The sequence below is a fragment of the Bolinopsis microptera genome, chromosome 9 (assembly GCF_026151205.1).
Source record: "Bolinopsis microptera isolate Bmic1 chromosome 9, MBARI_Bmic_1.0, whole genome shotgun sequence".
Lineage (NCBI taxonomy): Eukaryota > Metazoa > Ctenophora > Tentaculata > Lobata > Bolinopsidae > Bolinopsis > Bolinopsis microptera.
In genome coordinates this window covers 8,660,199-8,679,757 of record NC_087080.1, presented here as the reverse complement: position 1 = coordinate 8,679,757, position 19,559 = coordinate 8,660,199, and the positions used below count along the sequence as shown (strand labels likewise).

At 36.9% G+C, this 19,559-nt stretch overlaps 3 protein-coding genes across 6 annotated transcripts in view; 2 read left to right on the top strand and 1 right to left on the bottom strand.

Moving 5' to 3' along the window:
* The window catches only part of LOC134820849 (vasculin-like protein 1), a 632,099-nt gene that overhangs the window by 27,214 nt on the left and 585,326 nt on the right, over positions 1–19,559 (bottom strand). The window lies entirely within an intron of this gene.
* The window catches only part of LOC134820845 (very long chain fatty acid elongase 6-like), a 60,163-nt gene that overhangs the window by 18,766 nt on the left and 21,838 nt on the right, over positions 1–19,559 (top strand). Inside the window, exon 1 of one of the 2 annotated variants that reach the window (XM_063831479.1) lies at positions 4,342–4,351. The exons of the other annotated variant lie outside the window; for it this stretch is intronic. The gene's annotated coding sequence lies outside the window, so the exon portion shown is untranslated. Of the gene's footprint in view, positions 1–4,341; positions 4,352–19,559 lie in introns of those variants that run through there. 2 annotated transcript variants of the gene reach the window in all.
* On the top strand, positions 16,791–18,945 carry LOC134820853 (uncharacterized). The gene is made up of 4 exons (XM_063831491.1): positions 16,791–16,902; positions 17,015–17,148; positions 17,761–17,853; positions 18,334–18,945. Exons 1-4 carry the CDS (start codon positions 16,803–16,805, stop codon positions 18,355–18,357), a joined length of 351 nt encoding a protein of 116 aa, XP_063687561.1. The 5' UTR covers positions 16,791–16,802; the 3' UTR covers positions 18,358–18,945.

The following is a 19,559-nucleotide window of genomic DNA, read 5'->3' as shown; positions in this document are numbered from 1 at the left end:
TTAGAGCAACACTGAGGGGAATCAGAGGAAGATCATCAGCCTGGCATTTTAAACTGCAAGATGTTTCCTTCAATCTATCCCCCAGAAGACGAGCTTTGAGGACGAAATGATCTCAGGGCACAGGAGGAGCAAAGTGCAAAGAAACTGTCACTAACTGCTACAAACTGCCACTAACTGCCACAAACTGCCACTAACTGCCACAAACTGCCACTAACTGTTACAAACTGCCACTAACTGCTACAAACTGCCACTAACTGCCACTAACTGCCACTAACTGCTACAATCGCGCCCACGCACTGCGCGCGCAGTTTGCAGCAGTTAGTGGCAGTTTGTAGCAGTTAGTGGCAGTTTGTAGCAGTTAGTGGCAGTTTGTGGCAGTTAGTGGCAGTTTTCTGCAGTTGCGCCGAGCCTTTTAGCAATTTGTCTTTGGCGCCTTACATGCCACATGACTTATTGCATATTGACATTGTATAATTGGTCTAAAAACAATTTTTTGTATTATTAGAAAATATATGAATTTGGGACAAAATAATTTACTATCGAAGGAAACAAATATTAACTTTTTGACAAGAAAAGCGATTACCAACTAGTACTACAGTTACACAAACACTGCATGGCAATACGATTACAAATTGTTTAAATGTTAAATCCGGGTATCGCTATTAGTATTGTGCTATTGTGCCAAAATTACAATATTATATGGTCAATCGTAATCATTTGCAATTTGGAAGACCCCTCTGCTGATATGTAAACGACTCCTTATACTAGCTTGATTGTAGCAAACCGCGTGATGTTTATTGATCATCAGTTCGATAGGACGATAGTTATGAGAAAAGCTCAAAACTACAATTTCCATTACCAAAGTTTTAGAACTAAACGCTTGATTGAGGGTTCAGAACTTTATTTGAATAACAGGGCCTCCCACGGATTGAACAGTTTTGTGCGGAGAAAGAAGTGAAGAGAGAACGAAGCCAAAGAGTTCTCCGACAATTATTCCAGCCAGCCTCGCCGCAGCAACGCCAACAGCAAGCAGGGACTTATCCATGCAACATATATAAGTATATACAACGCTGACCCAGAATGGACATGCCACGGTACCACTATAATATTTGCTTCGATTCTCCGTGATACTGATAGCACTAGCAGTAGCAGAATTGGCTGCTTGTAATTCCTGGGCGTTGCTGAACCTGTCATTCCGCCCTATCTGCTATAGGCATATTTTTAATCGCCATAATATGTTCAATGTTAAATCAATGTGTTTAACTTAATAAATGCAAAAGCCTGAGCGAGGTTACCCAGGTAAATTAATCTTTGCAAGTTGAATTTGCGTTTCTGAAACTACTCTCTGCACTGGTAATTGTATTTAAAAGGGAACACAAAATGATGTACGTGACCAAAATTATTCCCCGCGCTACGCGATAAGATTCTCTTTCAGTATTCACTTTCAGTTAATTCTGGGTAATTCGCGCGTAAAATCATATTGGCACGTGTGCGTTCCATGTTCTCAGAATTAGGCAACGGTAAGTTTATAATCTTTAACTTTAACTGTTTGGAAACAGGTGTTGTTATTTTATGCTGGGAATCCCAAAAAGTGCTTGATCGGCCAGTTCATCATTGTGTCTCGCTAAATACTTGGCTAGTTTCATTATGCTTCGACTAATCATCACTGTTGGCTTGGGGATGGTATTCAACTGTTGAGGGCCTACTGTAACAGCCATTAATACGCTTATAGTTTTCAGACAGCTACTAACCGATATCCAATGGGTCTCAGCCATAGAACAATACAGGCTCAATTCGGTGGCTCGGAAAAGTATAATCTATAATATTGAAAGGTTCATGCGCAAATTTACCTAGTTTAGCCGTCATTGATTAGGTACAGACCGACGGAATTGCTCATCAGCAGATCTTGCGCTTCCGCTGCTGTATCGGACGTCTGTGATCAAAGCAGTAAAGTCGACCTCCCATAAATTGACAACAGGATGTCCCCTGATTCTCCTAGGTTTCTGGATAGAAGTCGACTATTTATGCTCAATTCTCGAGCCGATAATAGTCTTGCTTAGATTTTCAGACAATAGTCTTAAGATTCCTGTTGGTTTCATCGGTGTAATTTATTACAAATATTATCTGTTCACCTTAAAGTTAGCAAATTTTGCTTTTCGCAATTGAAACTATAAAAGCGATATGATTAGTCTTGCCAACAAAAGGTGGCTCGAGCTCCATTCCCCCCTACATTCAGTAGGGTTTTGTGTTCACCCGGCTTATATATCAGGGATATGATAAACACACGAATCAGGATGTCTGGAAGGAGTTTCTAGATGTCATGGACACGTGGTGTGACGGCGCAACAAAGAAGAAGATACTTTAATTTCGCAGTACACGTTCTACCGAGAGAAAAGAGGCTTATTCTCTACTGACGCTGCCTCAAGTTTTAGCCAAGATTCTGACGGTCCAGTCTCTTGGTGGAGCAACTTCGGTTGAGAGGTACCCGAACTACAGAGTTTTCCAATGAAAGCGCTGTCGCAATCGACATCAGCCTCACCCTGTGAGACGAATTGGAGCTTGTACGACTGGGTGATAAACAAAAAAAGAAACCGCCTCACAGTTAACAAGCAGCGAGACCTTATTAATATTATTATTTATGTTATTATATTTATGTTATTATATTTATGTTAACACAAGTTTGCGTCTTATGAAAAATTCACGAATTAAGGAGCAATAATTTTATTATTATTTGCTTATTGCTATACTAGTGACTTATTTTTATTCATTATTGTTTATTTACTGTCTAATTCCGACAACATAGTTTTATCTCATTGTATCCATTTAAAGTTAAAAACGGACATTAAAATGAACGCTCGGAGCCCGGAGGCATTCAAACGTTTACGTACGGGCGTTGACTTGAACGTAAATGGGCAGACTATTTAACTTTAAGGTTAAACGGATATTAATATATGTACGCTATGCCCTAGCTGGGGCCTCTTCTCAGACTCTCGAGCGTTCAATTTGAATTGGTGTCGATTCAAAATTAAAGTTAATTAAAGTTCAATAAGATAAACTTATCATTGCTGGTTTGATTTTGGAACCTTCTCTAGACCTAGTAATTTTGGATTCGTAAGTTATGTGCGAGAATAGCTTCCCAGTCCCACGTCAAAGTGATTTATAGATTATCCTTATTTTTAAGGGAATCGTTAGGTATTCGTATACTTATAGTATAGTTTTATTATTACACGTACGTGACCAATATTATTCCCCGCGCGATGTTATTACAAATTAGATTCTCTTTCACTTTGATCAGTTTCTTTCAAAAACAGATTCGCGCGTCAAATATATTTAGTTTGCGCGCTTTTGCTACTCCCAAAAGTAGGTACGTCAAAATGCAATTCTGTGAATTGCATTATTATAAATTTATAGTCATAGGTAATAGGCTCCATGTCATTGTCCACAGGACTGGTCACCGTTAACCTTGTTTAACTTAAACTGGTTGGAAAACGCGGATGTGTTATGAAAAATAATGTTTATCGCTTTGCCATTCGGCCGGTAGAATTAGATCAGAAAATCATGCGGATACCGATAAGACGATAAAACAGTTATCGAATTTTATACCTTTACCTAAGGCTAATGGTGATGCAACGCTAATGGAATACCTTGATCAGAAAGAAGTAAGAACTTTTGCTTTTGGCAAATCTAAAAACCACGGAAATTTTCAGCGACATCAACGCTAAAAGTAAAATCGGAAACGATTTTCACTTCAAGATCTACTTAGAGAAAGGGTAATCTTACTGTAGTGCGACACGTACTGTAATGCGACACGTACTCTAGTGCGAAGTCCGACAAAAACACCCTCTGTCGCACTAGGGTACGTGTCACACTACCATCCAGGTAGCGTACTCTACTGCGACAAAATATCCTGACTTATTTCCAAGCTCAGGTCACATCCTATCCTTTTTATGGACCATTAAGTGATTCGTCGGGTCGGTTCACGTCACTTATTTCGAATTGATCTTGCGAATACGATTCGTCGGTTCACATCACGTGTTTCGAAGTGATCCACTAGGGTACGTGTCGCACTACGATCCAGGTAGCGTACTCTACTGCGACAGTGTCGATCTTGGAGGTTTCGCACTAGGGTACATGTCGCACTAGAGTACGTGTCGCACTACAGTACGTGAACCGAACTGCTGAAGGTAATTCGTTAGAAGGCTTACATCTCGATCCCGGGGTGCGGATAGAAGAAAAACATTATTTATAGGGTCCGCAAATATGATGTCATTGTCAAAGTATGAGTATTTACTTTGATAGACACCCGGCTTAGTTGTAGTGAACGTACGGAACGTTCACTAAAAATAATTTGTGAACGCGTTCGCTAAAAGATTTAACGTTCGGAACATAAGGTAAAGGAACGTTAATCAGATTTGAAATATTAACACGTCGACACGCCATCGTTTCCCGCAATTTTACTTGTTCTAGATGAGTTAGAAGAGTTTTAGCGCGCGTGCATGCACGTGTCAGCAGAAAATATTTTAAATGCTAATAATTTAGGTATTTAATGAAAAAATATGTTAGTCTCATTATCGTATAATGGTCAGCATCCGCAATGTCTATCAGTACAGCATCTCTACGTAATTGTGTAGGTACCTACACTGTATAGTACACGGAATGAAGTACCTATCGAGCATTAACAGATATATGTGTCATCATTAATTATGGATGAAAATACCTTTGAACTATTGAAAGTTGATGATCAATAAACGTCATGCGGTTTGCTACAAGTACAGTCAAGTTAGTATAAGATCTGTCGAAATTCGAGTGAAATTATTTTCATTCCCATACATTCAAAAACTGAGCCAGTAAACCTTATTAATATTTAGACATGATAAGTAAAAGTAACTCCAATCATTCAAATTTTTCGTCTGGTGTATGTGAGATTTTTCCCTCCAAATACTTTACCGGCTGATAAACATTAATATATTTCATGTACACATCTGTTTTCCAAACAGTTTAAGTTAAAGACTAAAGTTACCGGTACGTGACCAGAACTGCATTGAGTGCACACGTGCGAATTTGATTTTACGCACGAATTAGTATTAAATGTTAGACCAAGAAATTGATCTAACACACAACTGTACTTCTGTACACTTCAATGATTGGGCTGATGACTCCAGTGAAAGGGCTGGTGACTCTAGCGAAAGTGCTGGTGACGAGGAGAAAGACCATAAACCAGGGATTCCTTCGGGAGCATGTAAGATTATATCCAAAGTTTGTTCGCCAATGGGGTGTGTCTGGGTGTCAAAGATCTTCAAGGTGGGTGCTACTTGTGATGAACTCTAGAAGGATGGGATGGTAATACTCGGTCTGGCCGTCTGGAAGCCCATATAATTCCAGTTCAGAAACCGATTAAGGAGGTGCGGCTACTGATGAGAAGTCTCCTTAAAGTTTATTTGGGTTAGAAACGCCATCTGGGTCCCTACCCTCGCACAAGATTATTCTCAATTTTCTTGTTGTGTTCCACAATTCTACCAATAAGTATACTTACCTTTATGTACATGATATCTTTCTATAGCATATTCTCTATACAATAGTGTTTCTCCTATAATAATATATTGTACATGACAGACATAGAACTTATCCTGACTGTCATCTTTTGCGGACCCTAATTCTTCCTAACAAAAACGTAGTCTGTGCTATCAGCTAGTTATAAGTGTCCAAGACTATAAATAATGTTTTTCTTCTATCCGCACCCCGGGATCGAGATGTAAGCCTTCTAAAGAATTACCTTCAGCAGTTCCATATAACTTAAGGTAGATACCATACTATACTACTTGTATCACGTCGCGATCCCCACCGACATGTCATTACTTTCTCTAAGTAGATCTTGAAGTGAAAATCGTTTCCGATTTTAGCGTTGATGTCGCTGAAAATTTCCGTGGTTGTTAGATTTGCCAAAAGCAAAAGTTCTTACTTCTTTCTGATCAAGGTATTCCATTAGCGTTGCATCACCATTAGCCTTAGGTAAAGGTATAAAATTCGATAACTGTTTTATCGTCTTATCGGTATCCGCATGATTTTCTGATCTAATTCTACCGGCCGAATGGCAAAGCGATAAACATTATTTTTCATAACACATCCGCGTTTTCCAACCAGTTTAAGTTAAACAAGGTTAACGGTGACCAGTCCTGTGGACAATGACATGGAGCCTATTACCTATGACTATAAATTTATAATAATGCAATTCACAGAATTGCATTTTGACGTACCTACTTTTGGGAGTAGCAAAAGCGCGCAAACTAAATATATTTGACGCGCGAATCTGTTTTTGAAAGAAACTGATCAAAGTGAAAGAGAATCTAATTTGTAATAACATCGCGCGGGGAATAATATTGGTCACGTACGTGTAATAATAAAACTATACTATAAGTATACGAATACCTAACGATTCCCTTAAAAATAAGGATAATCTATAAATCACTTTGACGTGGGACTGGGAAGCTATTCTCGCACATAACTTACGAATCCAAAATTACTAGGTCTAGAGAAGGTTCCAAAATCAAACCAGCAATGATAAGTTTATCTTATTGAACTTTAATTAACTTTAATTTTGAATCGACACCAATTCAAATTGAACGCTCGAGAGTCTGAGAAGAGGCCCCAGCTAGGGCATAGCGTACATATATTAATATCCGTTTAACCTTAAAGTTAAATAGTCTGCCCATTTACGTTCAAGTCAACGCCCGTACGTAAACGTTTGAATGCCTCCGGGCTCCGAGCGTTCATTTTAATGTCCGTTTTTAACTTTAAATGGATACAATGAGATAAAACTATGTTGTCGGAATTAGACAGTAAATAAACAATAATGAATAAAAATAAGTCACTAGTATAGCAATAAGCAAATAATAATAAAATTATTGCTCCTTAATTCGTGAATTTTTCATAAGACGCAAACTTGTGTTAACATAAATATAATAACATAAATATAATAACATAAATAATAATATTAATAAGGTCTCGCTGCTTGTTAACTGTGAGGCGGTTTCTTTTTTTGTTTATCACCCAGTCGTACAAGCTCCAATTCGTCTCACAGGGTGAGGCTGATGTCGATTGCGACAGCGCTTTCATTGGAAAACTCTGTAGTTCGGGTACCTCTCAACCGAAGTTGCTCCACCAAGAGACTGGACCGTCAGAATCTTGGCTAAAACTTGAGGCAGCGTCAGTAGAGAATAAGCCTCTTTTCTCTCGGTAGAACGTGTACTGCGAAATTAAAGTATCTTCTTCTTTGTTGCGCCGTCACACCACGTGTCCATGACATCTAGAAACTCCTTCCAAGTAGTAGAATAATTTTGATTGCTCAATGAAATAAATGATTACGATTAAAATGTGGTATATAATTCGTTCGTTTTTGGTGAAGTATTATCAGTTGCCATCATCAACAACAACAACAACAGCTATTCCAATTCCTGACATGGTACTCTTCTGTCTAATGGACGAAATTAATGGACCCACCGCCTCCCGTAAGGTTGCTTAATCGTTTAATAAGCCTTGACACCACCGCTGATTGAAATTCGCGTGCGATGATGTGAACCCTGCTTGATTCAGGGGATGATGTGAACCCTGCTTGATTCAGGGGATGATGTGAACCCTGCTTGATTCAGGGGATACTGTCATTATGCAGTAATGATCTGGTAGACGGGTGTTCGTGGACAGTTGTCCGCGGACAGTGGTCGGGCTATCTCGATACTGCCGAAACTCCTTCCAGACATCCTGATTCGTGTGTTGATCAAATCCCTGATATATAAGCCGGGTGAACACAAAACCCTACTGAATGTAGGGGGGAATGGAGCTCGAGCCACCTTTTGTTGGCAAGACTAATCATATCGCTTTTATAGTTTCAATTGCGAAAAGCAAAATTTGCTAACTTTAAGGCGAACAGATAATATTTGTAATAAATTACACCAATGAAACCAACTGGAATCTTAAGACTATTGTCTGAAAATCTAAGCAAGACTATTATCGGCTCGAGAATTGAGCATAAATAGTCGACTTCTATCCAGAAACACTATATAGCGGAGTTTTAGGGCCTGAAAAGTGAAACGTGCATGCATGCGCGCTAAAACTCTCCTAACTCATCTAGAACATGTAAAATTGCGGGAAACGATGGCGTGTCGACGTGTTGATATTTTAAATCTGATTAACGTTCCTTTACCATTATGTTGCGAACGTTAAAATCTTTTAGCGAACGCGTTCACAAACTATTTTTAGTGGTCTGTACCTAATTAATGACGGCTAAACTAGGTAAATTTGCGCATGAACCTATCAATATAGGGACTGATGAAATCAAGGCAGTTAGTGGCACAGAAATCGAAAGGATTAGTGATTTCATAAATCAGTAGTCAATGACTAGACAGGGTTATTGAAAATTACAAAGAATAAAATGGCGTCTGGACTTGGGACCAGCTCATAGCACAGTTCATTAATGCAATCTGAAAACCATTCTGCTAGCTAAAAGTAAAAAATGATTTTGTTAGGTAAAACGTACTGAAAATTAAAATTAAGATTAAAAATTGAAAACGAACTGAACTAAAAAAAAGAATGACACGTCATGCTAAAATACATATTCCGAAGTAAAATTAATCCCAAATTTTCCCCAAATGTTAAAATACTTGTCGACAAAGATTTCAAACCGTTTGCGCAAGGTGCAGCAATATTAAAACTTTGTCGTGCAAGTTTACGAACTAAATTTTTACAATCCAAAATAAAACTGTTATAAGAACTATTAATACGAGCTAAACGAACTAACTGACTAATAAATTTACCATAATACTGGCCTTTGGGATTATTCCCATCTAATAGGGATAATTAATGACATCAAAATTATAATCGTTCCTCTTGTCGTAAAGTTTTTAAAAAAATTTTCCCTTATAAATATTGATAGTGATATTAAGACTAATATCTAAAAAGTCAGTTTCACGAACTGAAGTATTATTTTTATTCATAATCATCTCTGGAGGATATATTTCACTTAAAACTCGTTCCAATAGACCAAAATCATATATAAGACCATACCATGAAGATTATACTTTTCCGAGCCACCGTTGAGCCTATATTGTTCTAAATCTATGGCTGAGACCCATTGGATATCGGTTAGTTGCTGTTTGATAACTATAAGCGTATCAATGGTTGTTACAGTAAGCCCTCAACAGTTGAATACCATCCCCAAGCCAACAGTGATGATTAGTCGAAGCATAATGAAACTAGCCAAGTATTTAGCGAGACACAATGATGAACTGGCCGATCAAGCACTTTTTGGGATTCCCAGCATAAAATAACAACACCTGTTTCCAAACAGTTAAAGTTAAAGATTATAAACTTACCGTTGCCTAATTCTGAGAACATGGAACGCACACGTGCCAATATGATTTTACGCGCGAATTACCCAGAATTAACTGAAACTGAATGCTGAAAGAGAATCTTATCAGTTATCGGCTATCGCGTCGCGCGGGGAATAATTTTGGTCACGTTCATCATTTTGTGTTCCCTTTTAAATACAATTACCAGTGCAGAGAGTGGTTTCAGAAACGCAAATTCAACTTGCAAAGATCAATTTACCTGGGTACGGTACCTCGCTCAGGCTTTTGCATTTATTAAGTTAAACACATTGATTTAACATTGAACATATTATGGCGATTAAAAATATGTCTATAGCAGATAGGGCGGAATGACAGGTTTAGCAACGCCCAGGAATTATAAGCAGCAAATTCTGCTACTGCTAGTGCAAGCACGGAGAATCAAATCAAATATTATAGTGGTACCGTGGCATGTCCATTCTTGGTCAGCGTTGTATAGGTTGCATGGATTAGGATAAGTTCCTGCTTATTGTTCAAGAAAAACAACAAATTTTTTCAAGAAAACAACAAATTTTTATTTAAATCAATTATAGCAACAATTTGAAAAACTTTAAAGCTCTTCTATTACCATGGAATATACTACGGGTATGGTGACTTGGGCTATTGAGTTGTTAAGTAGATTAAGATTAGTAAACCTGCACTTGCATTGTATATTTTATAAAAACTAGAAATTAGGCTTCACGGTAAAATGGAGAAGCAGGCTGATCTTGGAGAGAGCAGACCGTAAAGTTTACGCACCCACCAGGGCTACCTACCTACCCCAGTTGTTCTTTTTGGTTTATCAGCTTGTATTGTTATATTTATGGACCCCAAGTCACCACACTAAGAAGGAGTATGTAAAAAAAAAATAATAATAATAATAATAAATTAAGTTAATATCATCATATCTGTTTAAAACAGTAAAAGTCAAGTTGAGGATTGACTTTCCTAGTTAATTTAAAGGTTCAAACGTTTGGGAATATAATAATGTTGGTATTTGTATCTGCTGCAGCAATAATATCAAAATATCATTTGTCTAGAAAATTTTCGCCACTTCAATAGATATTGGGTCGGCAATTTGGTGAGTGAGTGATGAAATGGTTTGGTCTGTGATTGAGTGAGGGGCGATGTGAAAGTTGTGGTAAGTCCAGGTGTTATTATTGTTGATGGATTGAGATCCCAGGATGATACTTTTACAGCGTAATTTAACCAAAGCTACAGAAGTAGTGAGGATTTCCCCATTCTCATTTAGAATCCGTTTATGTATGCTATTCCACAATTTGGAGGCTATATAAAGAAAAGTGTTGGTTTTTTTTGTTGGCGTTGCTGCGGTGAGGCTGGCTGGAACAATTGTCGGAGAATTCTTTGGTTTCGTTCTCTCTTCACTTCTTTCTCCGCACAAAACTGTTTAATCCGTGGGAGGCCCTGTTTTAACGTTCCTTATGTTCCAAACGTTAAAATCTTTTAGCGAACGCGTTCACAAACTATTTTTAGTGAACGTTCCGTACGAATTCACTACAAGTACAAATAAGCTATAAGGGCAAAATCATCGATTAGAGGCTTTTATCTTAAAGAGTGAACCGGAACGTGAAACAGATCCTATTGCACGGTGGAGAACCAAACTAGCAACTTTTCTATTATGAATACGTTCAGTAGGTGAAATTTATTGTTATTAATTTTTACCTGTCAGATACGTAAAATAACATAAACAAAGTAATCTCTCCGTTAGGCGTTCGGGTAGGAGAAATAAGCAAGCTGATAAGAGACAATAAAATTACAAACGTATGCAATTAGTGTGTGGCGTGAGGTATATTTACTTTAATTTTTAGTGCCGACTTTAGCTTCAATGATATCACCGCGCACCGTTAACATACTCATAGTCTGGACAGCACCCTTCTAAATCCGAAAAGTGTCATACTTGTAGTAAATATTTGGTAGAATTCGGTCCAGGACAAGCTATTAAATTTTTTGCTGCGCTCCGGTCTATCACAGCAGTTTTCCTAATACCGTAGAGAAGTTTTTTTATTAACAAATAAAACTCGATTACTAGACTCCTAGCCTGATACGAACTAAATTAAAAATTGCTCATAATGAACTTATCATCTTATCATAAATAAAAATAAATGCTGTTAGCTGTGAGCTTTTGCTGGTCCCATGAATATAATTCAATGGATATGATATAATATAAATATTCATATACTTGCACATTCACGAGTCTTCTGAATCTATTATATTACATAATACACGACTTCTCATTTCATAATTCATATCAAACATTTATATACTCATGCAGCGAGAACAAAATATTTAGTGTCGAAACTAACACAAGCAGTCATATTGCCGTGTTGTAAAACGGCCGACCGTTTACTACAAGTTAAGTCAAGTCAAATCAAATCAAAACATAGTTTAAAAAATCGTATACGCTATCTGCAACATTTGACATCTAGCACAACGTGCACAGTCTGGTTTAGTCAACAATGTTACCTGGGAACCTCAGGCTATCATGTTCATTAATGAATAGAGATTCGGCGGAATGACAGGCTGAGCGCTGCCCAATAATCAACAATGCAGCTCTAAACGCTGCGGACTTGCTATTATAAAAATTGATGAGCGCTCGATTTGAAATCCCGACGCGCATAAAAACTGCCACTAACTGCTACTAACTGCCACTAACTGCCACTAACTGCCACTAACTGCTACTGTCGCGCGCAAATGCGTGGGCGCGATTGTAGCAGTTAGTGGCAGTTAGTGGCAGTTAGTGGCAGTTTGTAGCAGTTAGTGGCAGTTTGTGGCAGTTAGTGGCAGTTTGTGGCAGTTAGTGGCAGTTTGTAGCAGTTAGTGACAGTTTCTTTGCACTTAGCTCCTCCTGTGAGGGGGGGGGACTCCCAACCCACTGCTTCGGCGGGTAGTTGATGTACTGTTCACAAGCAAGAGCCACTTTGGTACACTTGCTGTAAGGTGTCTCAGCTACATGGGTTGGGGGTCCACCCTGTTAATTTTTTGTCCCTTTAATTTCATTATTTGTCAGGCTCACTTATCCTAATTGCGACTCAAATACGTTTAAGCCACTAGATAATATCTACAGTGCACATGAGAAAGATTTAAAAAATCTCTATGAAGAAAGATCTCTACTTCAGTCAGAGAAAGTAAAGTAAAGTAAAGTATAAATTATGACATAACATCATCACACATGATGGAAAAATATAAATATCTTACCACCAAAATTAATAAATTATTAACTACAACTTTATTTTAAAATTTCAAATAAATTCAAAAAGCATCCCCAAAAGATAAGCCTATGGACAAGTTGTACAAGAGAAATGAGGAAGAAAAAAAAACTAAGTATAACTCACGAGTCATCAACACTGAAAGAGCGTCTTTCATTCCTCTAGTATTTTCTACAGCAGGGACTACAGCACCAGAATGTGACAGATTTCACAAACGTCTTGCTAGATTGATATCAAAGAAGAGAAAGGAGAGCTACACAGATGTTATCAACTACATCAGGACCAAGATATGCTTTGCTATGCTTAAAAGCATAGTGGTATCAGTTCATGGTGTGAGGAGTCAAGAAGAAAAGAAAGTAACAAAAACGGTTGCTGACACAGCATTTGGACTTATACCTAGTATGACCTCTTATGAGTGCCGTTAAATTATTAACAGGAAAATTGTTTTAATTTTGGTTGAGCGAATGTTTTATACAGATGTTGATTTCTTAAAGATAGGTGTATATTTTTGCTATTATTTCTATGAAAGGGGAGGTACGGATAAAGTACCAAACCTTATTGTGTATATTTGGTTGCAACTCCGGTAAATGATGAAACATGTCTCTTATGAGAGTGATACCGTGAGTTGCTTCCTTTTTTTTTTTTTTTAACAAAAAGATAAGCCTATTCATACTTCCCAGTGGAATAAAGATTTATGAATTGCTTTTTTGCCACAAAAGGGTGGAAATAAAGATAATCGTTATGCTTCTCTTTATTACTAACATAGCTAGGTCCTTCAATTCTCCCTAACACTTCATTTGAAACATTCCAAAAATGTGAATCAATAGAAATATCCTTAGAAATCACATCTTTCTTAAACCCGTCTAATTTAATCTTAAAACTTAAAACAGTCACCGAGTTCTTAACATCTGGAGGAAGTTTGTTCCAGTAAGGAATAACTCGCTCTGGAAGAAATGAACTTTGGAGATTCCTAATCTTTGCCATACTCTTACAACTTCTGTTGGATGATACAAGATTAAGACCAGATCTGCTCACTTTGAACAAATCTGAGCCATACTCGGTCAAACCATTAATAACCTTAAATGCTTCAATAAGGTCCCCACGTATTCGCCGCTCTGCCAGCGTTGTCAAATTGAGAATTTCTAGTCTATGGCTGTAAGGAAGAGAAAGTGTCCTTTATCCCACTAGTCTTTACGTCTTTACAGCATCTGGAGGTATGGGACCACTTTGAACTGTGTTCGTAGATTGTATCTCTGAGATGATAGCTGACCACAACAAAGAAGCTAAGAGCCAGGTCAACAAGAATTTCGCCGCGGTTACACCACGCACGATTAATTTTCCCTGCTTAAACCGTTAACATTTGCAACTAAACGAAAAGATAATTTTATCGATTAATAAAAATTAGATATTGGATTATTTTGTTGTTAAAAAGTTGCAATATTTTCATCGTAATTTGTCATTGCGCACGACGCACGTGCAGGATAATCGAATATTTAGTATGCGGCGCACAAACTTTGGGCTAATTTAATTTGAACGGCATCGTTTGACAATTGAAATTCGCGTTGGATACTGCAATTAACTAACACATGCCGAGCCTCGCGCGCAGCATAACAGACGCTTCCTATACTCATAATTATAGGGGAGTGGTCTATATTGCGAAGGAGCAGACTTTTGTCGTCACCGCAGGTCCATCGGGATAGCTCATATATCCAAACCCGATTACTTGTTCCCTACGATCTTTTTGCCTTCGGCAAGAGCAGGGAAAAAAATCACATCAGAACACGATTCAGGTTTGATCTGCTATGAAGCACACTCATAGCACTCAGGGGAATCAGAGGAAAATAAAAAGCTCAGCACCTTGGACTGGATGACGTATCCTTCAATCTCATACCTCAGAAGACGAGCTATGAGGTCTCTTAAAGTCTGTTTATGTAAATTTTATAGATAATTTATTGTAGTTTTTATATATATTGTGTAAAATTTTACGGACGAAATGATCCCAGGGGGGACTCCCAACCCACCGCTTCGGCGGTTAGTTAATACACCTTTCACAACCAAGAGCCACTTTGGTCTACTTGCTGTGAGGTGTCTCAGCTACATGTTATTATCTCAGCTACATATTATTTATTTATTTATTTATGTGTTGGGTGTCCCCCCTTTTTTCTTTTCTTTTTTTCCTTGGATATACATTATGGGAGACAATAACAAGCTGTGGCTTTTCCTGAAAAGTAACATACCCATATTGATATTATATAGCCCATAATTCATTTGATACATTTTTATTCTTTGTGTCTATGAAAGTAAAACTAAGAATTCATGTCACCCGTTTGAAATGTCTTTGTTTTACCAAAAAATCTTAAATGTTTTACCAAACATCTTTGCAAAAATCTTCACCTAATTATATCTGCATGTTCAACAATCACTCTCTGTCCAGGTCAAACAATGTCGGAAAAGACTAAGTCTTTGCTAAGCCAAATAAATCATTACGATTTTGAGCTATCATGGAAGCTAGCATTGATGTGTAAGTTGAACAAAGAAACTATTCTTTTCAAGATTCTTGACAAAATACTGTACCTGTTTGAGATTCTTGGTAGTGGTGTGCCATCCCTCACATTTTGTATCCTCATGATGCCATTTTGTACAGACTGGTACTGGTTCTTTCTCAATATCTCAATTGCACATCTTGTTGATGTTTTCTGCCAGTTCTCTGCTAAGAACTTTTTCAAGCGACCTCGACCTCAATACCAGGATAATGAAGACATGTTCTTCACACATGGACCAGACAAATACTCCTTCCCATCTGGTCATTGCACCCGCATGTCAATGTTTTGGTACCTGACAATGTGCCTTTTGGACAAAAATGTGTATGCTGCATACTACAGTGCTGCTGTTTTGTTTTATTCTGTTGTCATCGCATCCAGAGTTCTAATGGGTCGACACTATGTGTCTGATTTGATAGGTGGATCTATTCTTGGTATGACGGAAGGCTATATCATCTGGGAAATGATATGGTTTCACTGACGATTGACCTTGCATTGTAATTGTTCTCTGTGCTGTAGTAAAGTGATGATCAGTGTTTCTTGCTGATTATTTGAGATCAGCCGAAAAGCTTTTTTTAAAATGATACAAAAACTGTTAACTATGTGTTTGTGTTTTTTATTCACTGTACTAGGTACAGTTTTAATTTTTATATTCCAAAATGCAATATCGTTTGTGATTGATCTTTTTAGATCTCTTTCAAAAATGTATGTTATAAATAGTTTTGGTAACTGTATTATATATTATATCTTATCAAAATAGCTATAGGTGCAGGAATTGTGTTTTGTTCAAATTGATCAGGTTAAAATGTTAATTGTTATGATGTTAATTATATTGTCCATTTAATGCAACTTCTCGATTATGTATGATAAAAGTTAAAAAATGATGGTAGCATAACGTATAATTGAGTAAATTTCTTACCGTCACCAGAAATTTTTATTGGTTCTTTTCGTCGATTCATATCGAATAAAATATGTAGCCAAAAACTGCTTGCTTACAAACTTTTTCATAATAATATAATGATCATACTGTACAGCTGCTTTTTTATTATTTTCAATCATTCGAATATTAAAAATTCTGTATGTTTGATTGCTCTTCTGGGGACAGGGAAATCAATTAGAAGAGTCCAAAAGACCCTACTATTACTTAGCCACTTTTCTAAAATATGGGATTTTCCCCTATTATGAACAAATTTCTTTTAGACCAATTTTGGGATTGGGTATAAATAGGTTGTCTTCAATCTTTTCTCGATTATGTATGCAACTTCCCGATTGTCTATGATAAAAGTTAAAATTATGGTAAAATAACTTGGTATAATTGAGTAAATTTCTTACAATCACCAGAAATTTGTATTGGTTCTTACAACATGTCCGTCGATTCATATTGAATAAAATTTTTCTAAAACTACTTGCAGTTTCAAAATTTGTCAATATATGATCTGTACTGCTGCTTTTGTTGTTATTTTCAATCATTCGAATATTCAAAATTCTGTATATTTAGGTGCTCTTCTGAGGACAAGGAAATCAATTAGGAGAGTCCAAAAGACCTTAAATGAAGTTACTAAGCCACAAAATTGGGATTGTGAATAAATGGTTTGTCTTCAATCTTTGCTATTATTTTTATTAATGAAATTTGACAAGAGTACTTATTTTTAGTTGCAATGTCAAGAATTCCTATCGGTTTGATACAACAAATAGCAACATCACTATCAAGAGCATTTAGAAAGACATTTCAAGAGGAATACTTGGCAGCAAAGCAAAGTAAGTATCATTTTCTTTTATTGGCCAAACATCTTTACATTTTGTGTTGAACCAAAGTATTTTACAATAAACCTCTATTTATTGTTTACATTAACATGGAATTTTTTAACAGATCCAAAGAAATGGGAGGCTGCAGCCGTGTCAAACTTCGGCAACATGGATTTGAGTGAGGCAAAGAAGATACTTAACTTGGATGCGATAGATGATAGGGAGGCGCTGCAGGAAGCAACAGATCAACTTGTAGAGGTAAGTCTAGAGGTACTTGTCTGGTAGTCATAGTAAAAAGAATTCTAAGTGGTTGAAAGTTAAGTCATTTTAGTACTGTGATAAGATGATGTTATGTTCACTTGGCTTGAACATAACTGCACCAAAGATACCAAATGTGAGAACCTACCCTGCGATACTGCACCCTGCCTTTTAAGTTCCTTGACAGGAACACGCCAGTTCGCACATTGAACATGGTGCAAGTAACACACCTCAGTGTTTTCTTTCCATATAATATGATAGAAGTCACTGCAACTGGAATTTAATAACATGATGACTGGGACGACTGTACCTACCTGCATAATATTACCACATTATGGTAATAATATTACCATTATGTTTAATGTTATCACGGTGGTTTCAAAACCCCAGTACTTACCTCAGATAAGAGAATCAATTTACACATTCTCATATATAATATGTCAATATTATACAGTACGAACAAGGATATAGAATATAGAATACGTCACAACCAGCCTTCAGGGCTAGTTCCTGAATTCTTTCAGTCTGCTGTCATCTGACATCTGCTGAGATTACCAGAACAGTAATCTGAGTAGCTAGAGCTCCCAGTCTTTATTCTTTATTCTTTTTCAGATGAACGATAAGAAGAACCCCAAGAATAAAAATGTTGGATCCGTTTACTTACAGAGTAAAATTTTAAATGCAAAAGAACGGATAGAATATGAGGTTAGAGTTAATTTAGTGTTGCACTATTGTGCGCTTATAAGTTTTACAACAGTTCAAATCTGGTCAATTCTCTAAATTGAACTGAACTCTTTATCCTATATCTTATTTTTAATACATTTTTAGGTTCTGACTTTACATACTAACTTTATGTACTAACTACCATTTACCTAGCAGATCACTCGACTGTATTTTATATAGAAGTTTAGACGCAAAAGCCAGCACTAGGTGTGGTTAGGTTTATCATGTTCAACTCATAGTCTAATGTATAATAATTACATAGATAATATTATTATAATGCAGCACGGTAAACCTTTTTAGTGTTTACATAGTGCATACTTTCGTGGAACTGCCTTGAAAACTCCTCCCCGTTTAAGCCTCTGCTATTCTCAACCACGGTTATTCACAGAAATAGAGCAAGTTAATTATATAATTATAGTCTTTAAACAATATCCCTCCCATTCTAATGTAATACAATTTCAGCTTGATAACGCAGAGGCTAAATAACGCTTGCTGGTTTTGGAGGATCAAATTTCACCCAATCTCCTAATCAGTGTCAGCCGTCTGGTGGATGACTTTCATACATTTCCTGCAACAAGTTGACCCGGGAACCAAACGAGAATCTTGGCTTTAGTTCCGTATCTGGTAATACCGAACACTCCGGACACGTGATAGTTGCTAATAAACACAGTGCACCCTCCTCGGGACAGTCAAGTATATTTAAGTTTTAAATCGTTTAACTTCATTATACTCAATTCTGCATTTTTAAACATTCACTTAATTTATACAGATTAATTGCAATTCTTCCTGATGCTCAATCTAGCCTAGCTGCGATTGTAAAGAACATGCATGAGACGAAGAATATTATGTCTTTAATCTCATAACACCGTAATAATATTCACATAAATAGCAGCCGTGATAGAAAATCATTTGTCATGCACATTCTGTAAAGTCTCCTCATTATGTGCAGATTGAGTCAAGGAGATGGAAAAAAAAACATGGGCTGATAATAATCTAACTTATATTTTCTAATTTGTGTTTTATATTTTACTAACTTATTTGCTCTGTATTCGTAAAATATAATTTAATTTATGACATCTTGAGTTTTACTGTCGTTAGTTGGTGTTAATTTTGTTGTTGTTGTTGAGATTAAAGGTGCAATTTTATCTACTTTGTTCTACTTGTGGCTTGACATGAGACACCGTGTTTTATAGTTCCAACTTATTCCTCTCGAGTGACGGAACGTGGCGCTCTTTTCAGGGTCTGTTCTTAAAGTTAGTAAGGTCAGGTTAATGTCCTGATATGTATTTGGCAAGCAACGTCTTTCCTGCAGTTTCTTTTACCTTCCCTTTTTCTATCATCAGACTGGGTCATTAGTAACTGCTCTGACCAGTAACCAGTAACTGATTAGTAACTGCTTAGTAACTGCTTAATAACTGCTAATTAACTGCCTAGTAACTGCTCTGACCAGACCAGATATCGGAAACATAATTTCAACCGTACTACTATTTAATTTTTGGAATTTTACACGATTTTGGAATATCATTGGTGGGATTGGTTGGTATTTTGAACAAGGAATACAATTTAATTCGTCTGCTTTTGATTCAAGTTTAATTTGAGCGATTGTACAAAAAGATATTATTAGGTATAACATATATAATATAATGTTATGGTCATAAGTTAATGCCTGAATGAATAAATAAGTGCCT